Source organism: Suncus etruscus, chromosome 3, assembly GCF_024139225.1.
Source record: "Suncus etruscus isolate mSunEtr1 chromosome 3, mSunEtr1.pri.cur, whole genome shotgun sequence".
Classification (NCBI taxonomy): Eukaryota; Metazoa; Chordata; class Mammalia; order Eulipotyphla; family Soricidae; genus Suncus; species Suncus etruscus.
In genome coordinates, this window is record NC_064850.1 from 9,069,984 (window position 1) to 9,087,396 (window position 17,413).

General features: G+C 42.2%; 1 protein-coding gene and 1 non-coding gene across 2 annotated transcripts in view; both read left to right on the forward strand.

Annotated features, from left to right (window-relative positions):
• The window catches only part of PPP1R36 (protein phosphatase 1 regulatory subunit 36), a 28,828-nt gene extending 13,737 nt beyond the window's left edge, over nucleotides 1–15,091 (forward strand). Inside the window, exons 5-14 of the mRNA XM_049770269.1 lie at nucleotides 2,526–2,595; nucleotides 3,848–3,934; nucleotides 4,686–4,780; nucleotides 4,865–4,931; nucleotides 5,917–6,015; nucleotides 8,955–9,089; nucleotides 12,834–12,876; nucleotides 13,204–13,382; nucleotides 14,055–14,240; nucleotides 14,905–15,091. Of these exons, the coding sequence (XP_049626226.1) occupies nucleotides 2,526–2,595; nucleotides 3,848–3,934; nucleotides 4,686–4,780; nucleotides 4,865–4,931; nucleotides 5,917–6,015; nucleotides 8,955–9,089; nucleotides 12,834–12,876; nucleotides 13,204–13,382; nucleotides 14,055–14,240; nucleotides 14,905–15,091 (1,148 nt within the window). The remainder of the gene's footprint in view (nucleotides 1–2,525; nucleotides 2,596–3,847; nucleotides 3,935–4,685; nucleotides 4,781–4,864; nucleotides 4,932–5,916; nucleotides 6,016–8,954; nucleotides 9,090–12,833; nucleotides 12,877–13,203; nucleotides 13,383–14,054; nucleotides 14,241–14,904) is intronic.
• Nucleotides 2,756–2,862, forward strand: LOC126005546 (U6 spliceosomal RNA). Its single transcript, XR_007494596.1, has one exon. It is a non-coding gene; the product is annotated as a U6 spliceosomal RNA (small nuclear RNA).
• Nucleotides 15,092–17,413: the final 2,322 nt, after the last annotated feature.

Sequence of the window (17,413 nt, forward strand, 5' to 3'; positions counted from 1 at the left end):
TTCCCTTCCCTTTTCCCTTCCCTTTTCCCTTCCCTTTCCTTTCCTTCCCTTCCCTTTTCCCTTCCCTTCTCCCTTCCCTTCCCTTCCCTTTCCCTTTCCCTTTCCCTTCTCTTTTCCCTTCCCTTCCCTTCCCTTCCTTTTTTCTTTCCCTTTCCCTTCCCTTTTCCCTTCCCTTCCCTTCCCTTTTCCTTTCCCTTTCCCTTTCCCTTTCCCTTCCCTTTTCCCTTCCCTTCCCTTCCCTTTTCCTTTCCCTGTCCCTTCCCTTTTCCCTTCCCTTCCCTTTCCTTCCCTTCCCTTCCCTTTTTCCTTCTCTTCTCCCTTCCCTTCCCCTTCCCTTTTTCCTTCCCTTTTCCCTTCCCTTTCCTTCCCTTCCCTTTCCCTTCCCTTTCCCTTCCCTTCCCCCTTCCCTTTTCCCTTCCCTTTTCCCTTTCCTTCCCTTCCCTTTTTCCTTCTCTTTCCCTTCCCTTTTCCCTTCCCTTTCCCTTCCTTTTTCCCTTCCCTTCCCTCCCCACCCCTTCCCCTCCCCTTCCCCTCCCCTTCCCTTCTCTTCCCTTTTCCCTTTTCCCTTCCCTTCTCTCCCCTTCTCTCCCCCCTCCCTTCCATTCCCTTCCTTCCTTCTGAAACTAAAACTAAAGACGAATAGAATCTTGATTTAGTGAAAGTGTAAGAGGAAAAGTATAAAGTATTTCATATTTATTTATTCGTTATTTTTATTGATTAGAAAAGAAAGTATAGAAATATTAAAAAATCTTTGCAACTTTATTGCAAAGAGTTCAAGCAACTAGGAGAAACTGTTACATGTTTGTGTGAAATGTGAAACTGCATGTCGAGCTTTTATTTTTTGCTGTCATTCGCAGCAGATGGGATTACGATTAGGGATGTGGTGCTGGAAAGATGACACCAAGACTCTTGAATACAGAAGGTAAATTTTAACAAAACTTGATTATAACTTCAAAATTATGTATAGTTGGTTAAAAAGCATACGTCACATGATACAGAATCATATTCTACCTGCTACAATGATGGCAAGTTTTACAAGGTCTAATTAAACTAGAAAAATAATCCCCTGGGGCCCAGAGAGATAGCACAGCGGCCTTTGCCTTGCAAGCAGCTGATCCAGGACCAAAGGTGGTTGGTTCGAATCCCGGTGTCCCATAGGGTCCCCCGTACCTGCCAGGAGCTATTTCTGAGCAGACAGCCAGGAGTAACCCCTGAGCACTGCCTGGTGTGGTCCAAAAACAAAACAAAAACAAAAACAAAAAAGAAAAAAGAAAAATAATCCCCTGGGGGCTGGAGCACAAAGGGTAGATCATTGCTCACAGCCTATAGAGGTTCAATCCTCAGAATCCCGTATGGTCCTCTGAGTGCCAGCAATGATTCCAGGAGCAACCATTGATCACCACTAGGTATGCCCACTTCCCCCCAAAAAGAAAAAGAACCCCCATACAGACTATTAAAAGTATATAGCTTGAGGGTCAGAGTGATAGAACAGTGGGGAGAGTGCTTGCTTTGCTCAAAGCCAATCTGGGTACAGTCCCCAGCACCCCATACACGAGTGAACCCCTCAGCACAGAGCCGGTATTAAGCCCTGAGCACCACTGGGTATGGCCCAAATATAAAAACAAACAAAAGTATACAGCTAAAGGGGTCAGACCTGGTGGCACTCGGATTACTCCTGGCTCTGCACTCAGAAATTGCTCCTGGCAGGCTCGGGGGACCATATGGGACGCTGGAACCACTGTTTGTACTGGATCTGCTGCATGCAAGGCAAACGCATTACAGCTCTCTGGCCCCTATTTTTTCTTTTTATTTAAGCACCATGGTTACAAAATTGTTTCTGGTTGAGTTTCAGTCAAACAATGTACGCCTCCCTTCATCAGTATATATTTACTATCATCACAGTCCCCAATATCCCCCCACCCATCCTGTCTGCCTCTGGTCAAACATTTCTCTGTCTGTCTCTCTTTCACTCTCTTCCCTTTCCCCCCTTTTTGACACTATAGTTTGCATTGTAGTTAATAAAGGGGTATCATATATATCACTTTATCCCCTTTAGCACCCTGTTTTTGTCCCGAATGATCAGTTCCAACTGTCGTCGTCAGAGTGGTCCCTTCTTTACTCTAACGGCACTGCTCCATTATTTGTGGTATGATCCCTGTCATGGACTGGTCCTCCTGGCCCTCATCATTCTATCTTTTATTTTTCTTATGTCCCACAAACGAGGGCTTATTCCCGGCTCTAGCCTCCGGTTTACTCATAGTGGTACTAGAGGGGGGCAGTACATATGATGGTGGGGATCCAACTCTTCTTGGCTTCATGCAAACTTCCTGCCTTTGAAAACTGATTTCAAGTCAAGAGTTGGAGGCCTGCTCCCCGCGAACAGCGCACACGTGAACACTGTTGAGTGATCCCGCTTGGTTCTCCAGCAGCACCAGGGACCCAGACAACCATAGCCCCAAAAAGCAGAGTCCCCTTCCCCTCAGGAGAGACATTCCAGACTGACAGGTGAACGATTATATTTCCAGATCATGCACACATTTTCATTGCAGCTCTGCATCTAGTAAGCAAGAGTAGGAGCAACGTAGGTGTCCAACAGTGAGCTGGAGAGAGTCTGAGGGTTACAACCAGGTGGTGAACAGTTTGGAGCGGAGCACTGTTTGAGTCCTGATATCACCAGGAGTTATATCTAAACACAGAACCAGGAGTAAGTCCTGAGTACCGATAGGTGTGACTCAAAACCAAAACCAAAAAAACTGTGCTTGCTTCGGCAGCACATATACTAAAATTGGAACGATACAGAGAAGATTAGCATGGCTCCTGCGCAAGGATGACACGCAAATTCGTGAAGCGTTCCATATTTTTTAAAAAAACGAAAACAAAAATAAAAACAAAAAAAAAAACTGCACTTCTGGGAGGAGGTGCAGAAGTGCAGTTCAGTTAGGGATCAAGTCCTGGTTTGGAGACATCGGCACAAATGTGTCCCCAAGGCCTTAACAAGGAGTCCTAAAATGTCACGTTGAGCTCTGCATCTGTATTGTGGCCTAGACACAAGTGAAAGGGAAGGAGAGAGAGAATCATTTCCCACTCACAAACACTGTCGCAGACCTAGGTTCCCAGCACCAGTGGCTCAAATAGCACTTGTGACAAAGTCTCCACTCACAGCAGCTAAAATCAGCACCCTCCAGCCAAGGGGGCTTTTCCAGACAAAATGAATCTCATATTTAGTGGGTTTTGGGTCACAGGCAGCAGTGTTGGGATTACTCCCAGTTTATTGTGCAAGAGTTGCTCCTGGCAGTGCTCCGGGGACCTGTGGTACTGGGGATGAAACACATACATACCACATACACAGCCAACTGAGGTTCGATACTCAGCATCCCATGTGGCTCCCTGAACACGGCCAAAAGCAGTTCCCTAATGCAGAACCGGTAGTAAGCCCTGAACATCACCTGGTGTGGCCCAAAAGCAAACTAACAAACAAAAAATTAAAATAAGGACTTGGGCCTGGAGAGGTAGTACAATGGAATCAAAAAATTCTTCTAAATCAAGAATTTTTTTCTAAAGTCATAATAATATTCTCAAATGTAATTGTTTTTGCAGTGGGTGATATTCTGAAGGCTACAGGAGCTAGAAGATTAAATATTGTCTTCTAAACATTGAAAACAATTTTAATCTTTTTCCTGATTATTATTCCTCATGTAACCAAATTAATTGAGTGTTTTGCACAGATTCTTTTAGATCTCCACTGGTAATAAATGTTAATCTAATATCTACATGAAGCACCTATCAGGTTATGATTTATATTCATAGGGAAGATTTTAGTTCCTATTTTTTTTTATTTCTTTTATAGTTTTGCGCCCTCCATGGAGTTCAAGGAAAAGGGAAAGAAAGGCAAAGCAGTTCACTTTACTGAGAGTGATGGCTCAGCCTCCGACAGGTAGCTTAACTTTCTTAACTCTGTAGTATTATGGCTGTTGCTATTTCTACAGTCACTTCAAAAAACACCTGGGACAAATGCAGATGTCCTACAAGGAAAGAACAAGCCCCATTTCCCAATTCTATTGGGAGTTAAAGTAGTCTCTTATAATGCATCCTTGTAATCATTTGACTAAGAGCAAATTCAGACTTTTTTATATAAGGTTTAAAACCTGAAAAATGGTAGCTACATTGAAATTAGATTTAAGGGATCTGTTTGGAGATGGGAGGAATTTCCATTTTATACCAGGCAATGTGCATTCCTCTGACCCTAACTGTAGTATAACATAAGGGGCTGGGGAGATAGCACAGCGATAGAGGGTTTGCCTTTCATGTGGCCGAACTGGTAGGGATCCAGTTGGATGCTGGGAATCCCAGCATATGGGAAACCATATGGTTCCCCAGCCTGCTAGGGGCGATTTCTGAGTGCATAGCCAGGAGTAAACCTGAGCACCACTGGTTGTGGCCCAACTATCAATCAATCAATCAAAGTTTAAAAAAGTAAATCTAATATTTAACAAAAATACATTCTGAGATGATCTAACACTAAATGGGATCCATATGTAATGATTATATTATATAATTATATATATATTATATAAATTATATCACTTTCCAGTAAAAGCATGGATGCCTCAGGATAGATTAGTGCCAGCCGATTCCATACAACCAAAACCAAATCCTACTTGATATATTTTTTACTCCCTAAACAGGCTTATTGATAAGAGATTCATTTTTCGAGATGATAAGTCGAAGATCTCAGAGAGGCGAAGTCAGCAAGGTGTCGTTACCCTCCATGATGTTAAATGTGAGTAAATGCCCCTCATCCTCCCTCTCGTGACTGGGGGCCATCCCCTCATCCCTCCTTCAGCACCATCTTGTCTCCTTTCAGTTGTTGCTTTGCTTTTCCTACAAGACACAGAAATGCAGCGGATTTGTTCTTTCACGACATTTATGAGGTACGGAAGGCCTGTAATTACGACATGTCACATCCTCTGCTGATATCATTCCATCTGGTAAATACGACAATGTGGAGACTAGGAGAAAGGGCAGGAGACTGACTCTATGGAGTTAGTCTCAAAGACCAAAGGGGAATCCAGATATTACAGCTCCCACTTCTGCCCCGGAAAGTCCCAGAACATGTGAAGTATGAAGAGTAGGTTGTCAGAGTTCCATAAAGAGTGCAGCACATTTAATTATATGAGAGGTAAGGAGATCCTACTTATTGAAGATAAGTTTTCTCACTAGATATGTTTAGCAGACCCAAATGTTAGAAGTTTTTTTTTTTTTTTAATTTATTTATTTAGGTTTTGGGGCCACACCTGGTGGTGCTCAGGGGGTACTCCTGGCTCTGCACTAAGAAATGGCTCCTGGCAGGCTCAGGGGACATGTGGGATGCCAATAATCAAACCCGGGTTTCTTTCAGGTCAGCCACGTGCAAGGCAAGCGTCCTACCGCTGTGCTATTGCTCTGGTCCCCTAGGAGTCTGCTTTTTGTTTTATTTGGTTTTGTTTCTTAGGATCCTTAGAATGGCTTGTGGTGTATGTAAATCAAACTCAGGTCTTTGCACATGCAGGGCAGGTGTTCTACCACTTGAACTATCTTCCCCAGTTCCATTATACTTTTTATGAAATGTCTCATCTTTATTTTTTATAATATCTTTATTTAAACACCGTGATTACAAACATGACTATAGTTGGATTTTAGTCCAAAAAGAACACCCCCCTTCTCTAGTGCAACATTTCCACCACCAATGCCCCCATCTCCCTACTCCCACAACCCCGCCTGTCTTTGAGACAGGCATTCTACTTCTCTCACTCATTAAGATTGTCATGATAGTTGTTAGTGTAGTTATTTCCCTAACTGAACCACTACTCTTTGTGGTGAAATGTCTCATATTTAAAATATATTCACCTTATTTCCTTCTTTTCATTCTTTCCATAGGAATAAATATCTCGACAATTTCCTCAGTGCATTGCTGAACTATTTATCTCACTTCTTGGAAAAAATCTCATTGGAAAAGAAACCCCAGAGCTATATGGTGTAAGTGCTTTAAGTTTTTTAAATTCACTTTACTGTTTTATCATTTCTACTTTATCATTTTAGCTTTATTAAAATGAACTCTGGGGACTGGAGCAGTGGTGCAGTGGTAGGGTGTTTGCCTTGCACATGGCTGACCTAGGACGGACCTGGGTTCAATCCCCCAGCGTCCCATATGGTCCCCCAAGCCAGGAGCAGTTTCTGAGTGCATGGCCAGAGTAACCCCAGAGCATCACCAGGTGTGACCCAAAAACCAAAATAAATAAATAATAAATAAATAAAATAAAAAGAATAAAATAACTGTGGTTATAAGTAGATAGCATAACTTTTTGAGTTATGCTAAAACATGCTACATGGAAATTCACCAGTTTTATTTATTTATTTATTTATTTTGGACCCTACTTTTCACTGGTGCTCAGGGGTCTTATTCTTGTACTGTGCTCAGGATTGGCCTCTGGGACTGAATGTGAGACCAGGGATTTGAAACAGGGTAAGTTGCATGCAAGGCAATTGCCTCACCTCTGTATTGATTGTCTGGCCCAGTTCACAAATTTCGAAAGCTCACTGAATAATTGAGATAGTATTCTGGGTGAAACCAACTTCTGGGTCCCAAGGTTCCTGCTTAATCTGTGACCTTCTATGATTCCCTTTGTAGACAACAATCTGACCACACTTTTTTTTTTTTTTTTGGTTTTTGGGTCATACCCGGTGGTGCTCAGGGGTTACTCCTGGCTGTCTGCTCAGAAATAGCTCCCGGCAGGCACGGGGGACCATATGGGACACCGGGATTCGAACCAACCGCCTTTGGTCCTGGATCGGCTGCTTGCAAGGCAAACATCGCTGTGCTATCTCTCTGGGCCCCAATCTGACCACACTTTGGGGGCTGATATCACTAGGGCTTTTGGGAAGCACCCTCTCCCCCTATCTTCTTACTTCTGGGAAGCCTGGCAGCTGTAACCACACCCTCAAATGCAGTCACCATGTTTGAACCAGGCCAGCTCCATAGACTTACTCTTTCTTCAAACAAGATGTAAACTGAATCCCCAAACTCAGGAGTGAACACCCAAAACAAAAGAGAATAAATGAGTCAGGCCCTGCTGCTCTGGTAGAACCATCATCATTTGCAGCATCCATGTTATTTCATTTCATAGCAGGGAAATATAAACAAAAATTATGGCAACACTGGACCAAGCACCAGAAAGCTAGCCATCTTGGGAGAATAGGGTGGACCAAGACCCATTCTGCCAGAGCCACACTTGTTCCTTCATCACCCAGAATCACTATTTCTCTGAGGTTATTTGAATTTAGACATATAAAGTTGGAATCAGCTTACTATATTCCAGAAATTTATTTTTACAGTGGTTCACAGACCTTATATCAGCACATGTAATGTTTTCTTTTTTTCTTTTTTTTTTTTTTGGGCCACACCCTGTGATGCTCAGGGGTTACTCCTGGCTATGCGCTCAGAAGTTGCTCCTGGCTTCTTGGGGGACCATATGGGACGCCGGGGGATAGAACCACGGTTCGTCCTAGGCTAGCGCAGGCAAGGCAGGCACCTTACCTCCAGCGCCACCACCCGGCCCACATGTAATGTTTTCTACTCTGAAGTATATATATCCTTAAATTCACCACCTATCTCCGTCATCAGTCTGTCACGAACATAGAAGAAGCACTCGCTTTTCCTTGTTGTTTAGAATATATTTCACTTGTTTAAAATAATGTGGTTTTGTTTTTTGGGACATATCCACCAGTGCTCAGAGATTATGCCTGGCACTGTGCTCAGGGATTACTCTTGGAGGGGCTGGGGGATCCCATATAGTGGCATCAACTGAATTCAGGTCACTATGTGCAAGACAAGTACCTTTCCTGGCTATTTGGCATGAGGGGATAAAAAAGAACAGTGATAACTTCATTTTTTAGTGATGGTACATTGAACTCAAAATCTGTCTAAAATCAGATTTCTGACATGCTGCAATCTTAGAACAGGTTGTCTGTTAGAGGGTTCATTTGCAATTCAGTAGAACTAAGGCCTTGTTTTCATAAGGAAGTAGGGTTATTATAAAGGATGCCAACTCTCCCAAAGTAGTAGTACACAGATACCTTCTTAGCAAACATAGAAAGAAGGTCAAGCAAACACCAAGTCACTGAAACTCTGGGTCCCCAGGCTTAGCATAACATAAAGGACTCAGGGGAAGCTAAGGAGGGTAAGAGTCGCCATTGTTGTTTTAGCTTAACAGCAGGGAAAATGGATTGGCAGCTACCTCAGAAATCAGTAGAAGTAATTGATTATTATAGCTGTACTGTATAATTAGGACTGTATATGGATAGTATTGAGGATATAAAGTATTGTGTATAGAGAATATTTTAAAAAAGAAAATAGAGGCAGAGAGATAGTATGATGGTTGAGGTCATTTTACCTTGCATGCAACTGACCCAGGTTTGATTCCCAGCATCTCATACAGTCCCCTGAGCACTGCCAGAGCTAGGAATAACTCCCTGATCCCTGCCAATGTGGTTCAAAAGCAAAAACTAACAAACAAAAATGGAAAATATTCTCTTTGACAATCTCACTCGTATAGATTAGTTTGCTAAATCCGAGACTTTAAGGACTTCCTTTGTCACAGCTTGAATAAAACAAAGAATAAGTAAGATTTGTTGATTCAGAGCTAGAGCAATAGTGTAGCAGGTAGGACTTTTGCCCTGCTTGCAGCTGACCTGGGTTCAATTCTGGCTTCTCATGATTCCCCAAGTCAGTCAGAAGTGATTTCACCTAGAATTGCTCAGTGTGGCCAAACAAGAACAACAACAAAATGTGTTGACTCAACTTCCCCAATTAATATAGACATTGGCCAAAATTAATCCAAATAATATTAATTAATATGATCCATAAATTAATAAATAATATTGATTAGTATAATTAACCCAAATCATATTCTTTCTAGGGGTCTGGTGGAGAAGAAAGAGATGGAATTGGTGATAAATAACTTAGAAGCAGCCCAGGTTTACCTGGCACAAAAGTACTGTACCCTTGTTCTGGGCTTAGGCATGCCTGATAAACATCATATGAACTGTGGCAAGTAAGTGCTCACTTAGGGTTTCATTAGAGATCTAAGCTTACATATTAATGTATATCTGCATAATATATTTATTAAATTTATTTTTGTAAAAATATACACACATCTATGTTACAAAAAATTTAAGGTTTCATCTGTGTAATAAAGTATGTGCTCTGCTACTGGAAACTGCAATCCTGGTCCTTGCAATGGAATTTTTCTACAGACAAATAGAGGAACCCATTGGGTTTAAATGTGTTTGCCTCAGTTTAATCCTAACTCATTTTTAGGAGAAGTTGATCATTTTATCAGTAGATGTAATAGCACCTGCTTTTCTAGTTGTTTGGAAGAAAAAGTTATATCTCACCACTTGCAGTATATTTTATAAATTTACTCACAGTAAATTTCATACAGTCAAAATGTTGAACAAGGATATCGAGGCAAATGGATCCCAGCATGTTTCTGCCAGCAAAATTCTTCCAGTAATTGACTGTGGGTGCTGATCACAATGTTAAATGGGATTTATATATTTTTTTGTTTGTTTGATTTTTTTTCTTAGTTATATCCAGTGGTGCTTAGGGCTTACTCTTGGCTCTTGGGCTCAGGTATCACTCTTGGGCTCAGACACAATATGTGGATCAAACTCAGGTTGGTCACAAGCAAGAAAAGTGCTTTACTCTCTGTACTCTGGTCATTTTTTTTTTTTTTTTTGGTTTTTGGGCCACACCCAGCGGTGCTCAGGGGTTACTCCTGGCTGTCTGCTCAGAAATAGCTCCTGGCAGGCACGGGGGACCATATGGGACACCGGGATTCGAACCAACCACCTTTGGTCCTGGATCGGCTGCTTGCACAGCGAACGCCGCTGTGCTATCTCTCCGGACCCTCTGGTCATTTTTTTCTATGAGAAAATGAGAACAAGTTTTTTGCCAGTTATGACTAAATAAGTGATTTAACATATTCCTTCTAAGTAGATAAACTAGTATATATTCCTCATAAGATGATTTTTGTATCTATTTTATGACTTCTTTAATATATGCTAGCTAGATAGCTAGACTAGAACATCTTATACTATTTATTGTTAGAATTAGATTTAAGTAAAACCAATTAAGGGACTGTTAATTTAGTGCCTCTATGCTTTTTGAGAAATAGGAAGGCACACATTTCTATTTTAAATACATTTATGAAATCTTGACATCATGAAAACTTTGGCAAACTTTTGGTGAACCTATTTGGTACAGGTTCTCTTTCTCTCTCTGTCACTCTCCCTTTTTTGATTTTTTAGGGCCATACCCAGTGGTGCTCAGACTTCTGGCTTTGCCTCAGGGATCACTCCTGGCAGGGCTTGGGGGGACCATAGGTAGTGCCAGAATCAAACCCTGTTGGTCATATGAAAGGCAAGCTCTTAACCCGCTGTACTAGATTGTTCTGGCCCACAAGTTCTCTTTTTTCCCAGGATAGGTAAGAAAAATACCTTTGTGGTACATACCAGAACACAGAATTAGACTTGCTCTTTGATTTTTGGCCATTTCTAGCCCCTCCCACCTACCTCTATACAGGACTCTCTCTCCTCCTCCTCTGCTCTGATGCAAAGAGCCAGATGGGCCCACCTAGATTGGCGGTAGGTAGGGAGGAACATGGGGAGAAGATCAAGTGCTCAGATCCTACAGAAGCTCCAGGCACATTATCAATACCTCTTTCCCTTCTCCCCAAAGTCATTCCTTTGAATTTTTTCTCCCCTGAGCAAAGCAAGCCTGTTCCACATTTAAACCTGATTTTACCTAAAGCATCAGGGCAGGAAGGAATAGAACTGATTTTCCCTTTCAGTCCAGAATCCTAGGAGTTAACCTAAGCTTTGTAGCTTTTCAATGAGCTATAGACTTTGTTTTGGGGGCCACGCCTGGTTTGGTTTGGGCCACACCTGGTGATGCTCAGGGGTTACTCCTGGCTGTGAACTCAGAAATTGCTCCTGGCTTGGGGGATCATATGGGATGCTGGTGGATTGAACCTCGATCTGTCCTGGGTCAGCAGCGTGCAAGGCAAACACCCTACAGCTGTGCCATTGCTCTGGTCCCAAGCTATAGATTACCTTGCTATGAATATACACACTAGATATATGAATTTAGTATAGTTTTTGTTTTGGGGAAGGAAATGAGGTTTGGGGCCATATCCAGTAGTACTCAATGGTCATTCCAGCCGTGCTTGATTGATTCCAGAAACTGAACCAGAGCAGGCTGCAGGCAAGATATATGCCTTAATCTCTGTGCTATCTCTCTGCCCTTACAGTCTAGGATATAGTCAGAAGCAATTTGAAAACATCATAACAGCAGCACAGACTGCTGACCTCTTTGGATTGACTGCCAGGCTGGTTTTCTGTTTCTTTTTTTTTTTTTTTGTGGTTTTTGGGTCACACCCGGCAGTGCTCAGGGGTTATTTCTGGCTCCAGGCTCAGAAATTGCTCCTGGCAGGCACAGAGGACCTTATGGGGCGCCGGGATTCGAACTGATGACCTCCTGCATGAAAGGCAAACGCCTTACCTCCATGCTATCTCTCCGGCCCCTGTTTCTTTTCTTTAATATGCCCTTCAGATTGAATTCACATTGGTTTCACTCACCAGCTTGACACTTTCCACATCCCATCTCACTCTCAGCGCTTGGCATGTGGCAGGTCATGTTGAAATATTTAGTGACTGGCATAAACTTGTGCCCATTGGGTCTCCAATTCTTTTTGCAGTCTGTGATAAAAACCATCGTTTAAATTTTCTTTTCGTCAGAGAGTAGAGTAAGTAGGCTGCTTGCCTTATACACAGCCAGCCCAGGTTTGAACCTATATTGTTCCATGAGCCCCTCCAGAACTGATCCCTGAGTGCAGAGCAAGTATTAAGTCCTGAGTACCAGTGAGGTGGTACTCAAACTATAACAAGAAAAACAACAGACCTAATTCTTTTTTGGAGTTGTATAAGCTAAAGAATTAATAGGGGTAGTTGTGAACTAATACATTTTGGAGCTTAAGTGACATAAATTCTATAAGTGAAAATTTAGAGTGAACATAATTAAGAAAATTTAAAGGGGAAAATCTGAATAGGTATATAAGGGTACAAAGTATGCTTTATTGTAAGAAAGTGAGTCTATTATCTTAGAAAATATTATAGATATTGTTAAAGTGTCTGCATTAGGTAAAAGATTATAACATAAATCTCTAATGGATGTTAGGAGTGATTTCTGAGCATAGTGCTAGGAGTAACCCCTGAGCGCTGCCGGGTATGACCCAAAAACCAAAAAAAAAAAAAAAAAAATTGACAAAAATTTCAGTCCATAAAAAAATTTTAAGGGCCCGGAGAGATAGCACAGCAGTGTTTGCCATGCAAGCAGCCTATCCAGGACCAAAGGTTGTTGGTTCGAATCCCGGTGTCCCATATGGTCCCCCGTGCCTGCCAGGAGCTATCTCTGAGCAGATAGCCAGGAGTAACCCCTGAGCACCGCCGGGTGTGGCCCCAAAATAAAAAAAAATTTTTTTAAGCATATATTTTTGACCAAGACTATCAGGTGACCTAAGAAGTTGGAGAAAAAGATATTTGGTCTTATTATTTATGTATTTTGATAGCATTTATGCACCTAGATTAGATTGTCTTGGGTCCAAAGACAAAAATTCTGTAAAATAGTCTTTTGATAGTTAGAGTTTGACTAATCTTCTAAATTAGGCAAATTTCTGCAGATCACTGTAAAACTGAACTTCCTCTTTCATTTAAAGATATGATTTATTATCTTGCAGGGAAAAAGTATCAGATACACAAAAAGATTGGAAATTTTTTGAGGTGAGTCACTACATTTTGTTTATTCCCCCCTTTGATTTGAAACATGAAGAACAGAAATAACTCAGCAGCACTTTGGGGGACATATACTTTTAATATAGAGCATTCTTCACTAAATGGAAGATTACAGCTCTATGGCCTCCCTTGTACTTTTGACCCGATTGCCTCCCCTGCAAAGGTGCATCATCTGCACTATAAACTTCCCCACTCTTTCTCAGGCATGTTGAGATATGGTTTGTCTGGGTTTGCTTCTCCTGAGCAATGGCACACATACGGGTGAGAGTTTGTCATCATTGCTTTGGCTTCTGGTTTTGTCTGTTTCTGTCACAGGCCTTTTTCACTTTCTGTACCTATGTCGCCTGGATTGTCTTCCGACGTAAGCACTTCACAGAGATTGAAGAGGAAATAGGAAGGCTTTTCCGTACTGACATGTTCAACATTCCCCGAAGGAAACGGGAAGATGACGAATCAGGAGGGCAGAAGAAAGGCATGACTTTTGTACAGTTCAGGTCTGACTTTTGACTTTTCTAGCGAAGACTCAAGGACCTCTCTAGAAAGTGGACTGATGTTGGTTGTTTTAATATAAATTAAAGAGTCCTAGAGTTGGTGTGGGAACGGTGAAGCCTTTCTGGGCTCGACCCGGCTCCTGCATCCCCTACTGCCTGGCAGGTCTGAAGGTTGCAGGGTGAGGGCGGAGAGATTCACAAAGCAGTCAGATGAAGTTCCAGGAGTCAGCCAGCATGATTTCATGGTCCTAACCTAACATATACATTTCTTTACATGGCTTCTATGCTAAGCCTTTTCTTGTTAGCTACTTCACTACTCCTGGCTCTCTCCGCCTCTGTCTTCCTTTCAGCTGTTTTCCAGGCTTCCTTGCTGACTAACCCCCTTTGCTGATGCTACTCCTGCTGCTTCTTTGCTGATGCTCAACTGCTGATGCTGAATCTGATGTGAATTTCCCTGTTGAATTTCGTTGCTGACTCTCGCTTCTGCCCCACTTCTCTCTCTAACTCTCCTTAATCCTCTCTCTCCCCGCCCCCCCCCCCCCCAGTCAGCCTCCTCTACCTGCCCATTCCAGGTGGGCAGTTCTGATCATTCAGGTGAGATAAATAAGAAATTGGGGGAGGGGATACCCACATGATGTGACCTAGACTTCTCCCTCCCACTTCTGTTTCCCACAGGAGAATGATGACAAGACGGCCAGCTATTAAAAAAGCCATTCACCTGCGCTCTCCTGTCATGTCTACATTGCTGCCATCCCTCCGACAAAAAGCTCAGAACGTGGAGAAAAATTATCAAGTAGGCACAAAGTACTCAGCAGCCCAGAGGAAGCAAGTGAATAGTCTAGACTTTGTGCCCCTGCAAGAGTGAGTAATCCAAGGGGGGAGGGAGGGAGAAAGGGAAGGAGGGAGGCAGAGAGAGAGAGAGAGAGAGAGAGAGAGAGAGAGAGAGAGAGAGAGAGAGAGAGAGAGAGAGAGAGAGAGAGAGCACGAGCGAGCTCTGGGGCACAGGAGGAGCAGGGTCTGGGGTTTCTGCTCCTGGCAGAAAAGCTAGTACCACTTGGAGGGAGGGAGGGAGGGAGAGAGAGACAGAGAGAGAGACAGAGAGAGAGAGAGAGAGAGAGAGAGAGAGAGAGAGAGAGAGAGAGAGAGAGAGAGAGAGCGCTCTGGGGCACAGAAGGAGCAGGGTCTGGGGTTCCTGCTCCTGGCAGAAAAGCCAGTACCACTTTTTGCTGAGCTTCTTCTCCTCTGCCACCATTTTTCATTCAGAACTACTCTTACTAGGGCCCTAGGGCCAGAAAGATAGCACAGCTGTAGGGCGTTTGCCTTGCACATGGCTGACCTGGGACAGACATGGGTTCTATCCCCAGCATCCCATGTGGTCCCCCAAGCCTGCCAGGAGCAATTTCTGAGCACAGAGCCAGGAGTAACCTGAGCACCGCTGGGGTTCAAACCAAAACATCAAAATACCATACATACAGCTTTGTCATTGGTGTCCCTGCTTCAGCTATATCAATGCTTATTTTCACAGCATTGGCATCTTGGGAGCACCCCGGAGACTGTTCAATCCCCACACCCTTCTCCCCCTTGAGCCTGAAGAAAGCATGAAACAATCTGGGAGAAATTATTACCTGATAGAGAGAAACAACCAAGAGGTTCAGGATACATTGGACTTAATCATGAAGACATGGTACCCGCAATCCTCACTTCCTAAATAATCTGGTACTTTCCATTTCTGCAATTCAGTCCTGGATTTGAAGTGAAACCATTATTTAATTGTCTTATGTAGGACTGATGTTTGCCATTATTACACTTTTTAAAATGGTTCCCAGTAAATAGTTCAAAAAAACTTTGAAAAGCTTATTTTTCTCTATCGAACTTATTTACTTCTTTGATATCTTATGTGACTACTGAGAAGGCTGTAGTAGAATGCTTAGTTCGTGTGTGCTGTTTATTTGTTTCTGCTTGTTTCTGTCTGTGGAAGAGTTTCTTGAACACATTTAAAACTGATAAAAAAGGAAATGAAAATGTTTAAGCACAAAACCATGAGGGTTATAGTAATGTTAGCATTGGGATAAAGACCTACAGATTCATCTAAAAGCCTTTTAACATATGCTTCATTCTTTCATGCATTTACTTTATAGTGAATACAATATTAAGCTTGGATTCTGTCTAGAGACCTGTGCTGTATTACACAAGGAAATGAAGCATGTTAAAGATGGACACTGTGTCCAGGTCTGGATAGTAGAGAAGAGAAGGAGAATTCATAGTACAGTTGAGACAAGTTAGCAATCTCAAGAGAGGGAAATACAAGTGCCCTGAGAGGAAAGGAAGTTGAGTATTCAGAGGGTTTCAGAGTATTTGTGTGTGTGTTTGTATGTGTGCACTCAGGGATCATTCCTAGACAACATAGGGGGCCATATGTTATGCTCTGAAATTGAACCAGGTCAGTCATAGTCAAGACATCTTTGGTCTCCTCTGTATCTCTTTTTGAATCTCTCTATCTTATGTGTTGCCAAAAAGTTTTTGAAAAATAAAAAATAAAGAAAGAGTTTTTGAAATTTTTAAAATTTTATTGATCTATTGACATTAAAATAAAATTAAAACAATTTAATTTAAGTTAAATTGTTATTTAATTAAATATTATTTCATAATTATTTAAATTTGGGGGGTGAGGTCACATCCTGTGATGTGATTCAGGAATTATTCCTGAATAATATATTCCTGGCTCTATATTCAGGAATTATTCCAAGGCTGGAGCCATTGTATAGTAGGTAGGGCATTTGCCTTGCAGGCACCAAACCTGGTTTGATCTCACCATTACATATGGTCTTCCTGAACCTGCCAGGAGGAAGCATTTACAGCACCTATTTCCTCACTCTATGCTAGGCACCACATTTGGTGAAGAGAATTCTGTGAGAAAAATTTAGTTTCTTGGCTTAAAAAAGTCTAAAGGTAAAAAGACAGAGAAAAAATATGCAAGTAGTCAGTTATTTGTGGTGGTGATAAGTGCTGCGCAGGAGAGGAGTACATCATGTGAGACTATAATCTGAGGCTTGCTGATGTGTGCATGGCTGTGGGGAGAGGACAAAGAAGTCCTCACTGAGGAAGTAGCATTTAATAATGAAATTTGGGGGACTGGAGAGATAGTACAGTGGGTAGGGTGCTTGCAACTGACCTGGGTTTGATCTCTGGCAGTCCATATGGTCCCCAAACCTGCCAGAGGTGATCCCAGAGTCAGGAGTAACCCATGAACATTTCAGTGGATATGGTCCAAAACCCAAATTAATCAGTATAAACTTGGGCCAAAGAGATCGTTCAACAGGCTGAGCATATATAAATCATGCTTTGCATTCAGGGAACTTAGGTTTGATTTCCAGCATTGTGTGATTCCTCCTCAGCACTGCTGGAAGCCACACCTGACACAGATTCAGGAATAGCCCCTGACCATCACCAAGTATAGCCCCAAACAAACAAACAAGCAAAAAATATATATATATATATATGTACATATATATGAAACTAGAAGACCCACAGCATGCACAAGGAAGGAAATATTCCTGACTATAGATTCACAGTTGACAGCTGTTTACCAAATTCTCACAGAACAGAGTTTTTGAAACAACAGCTTATTACCTCCCGGGTTTTGAGACTCAGTTATAATACAAGGGGTGTTTGTACTGTCAGATGTGTGAGGTATAAGATTATCATTGTGGTTTTATAAACCTTCCCACTCACCCTCATTTTAAAGGTACTCAATATTAGAGAGTTTAATACAATTCATATTAAACAACCAAAAGAAAACATACCTTTAAGAGAAAGAAAAATCACAAAAGGCAGTACATTTCCTCAATGTTCTGAAACTGAACATTATGTGTGTGTGTGTGTGTGTATTGGGCACAGTGGGTGGACTACATACTACCTGCTTGGGGGTTCGCTGAACCTCCTGACTCTGAATAACTGTTTTGGTTCCTACCCAAACACTTGAGCTTCACTTGGATTTAGTCGTCTCCTCCCCCGCACCACTCACTCACCTTTCG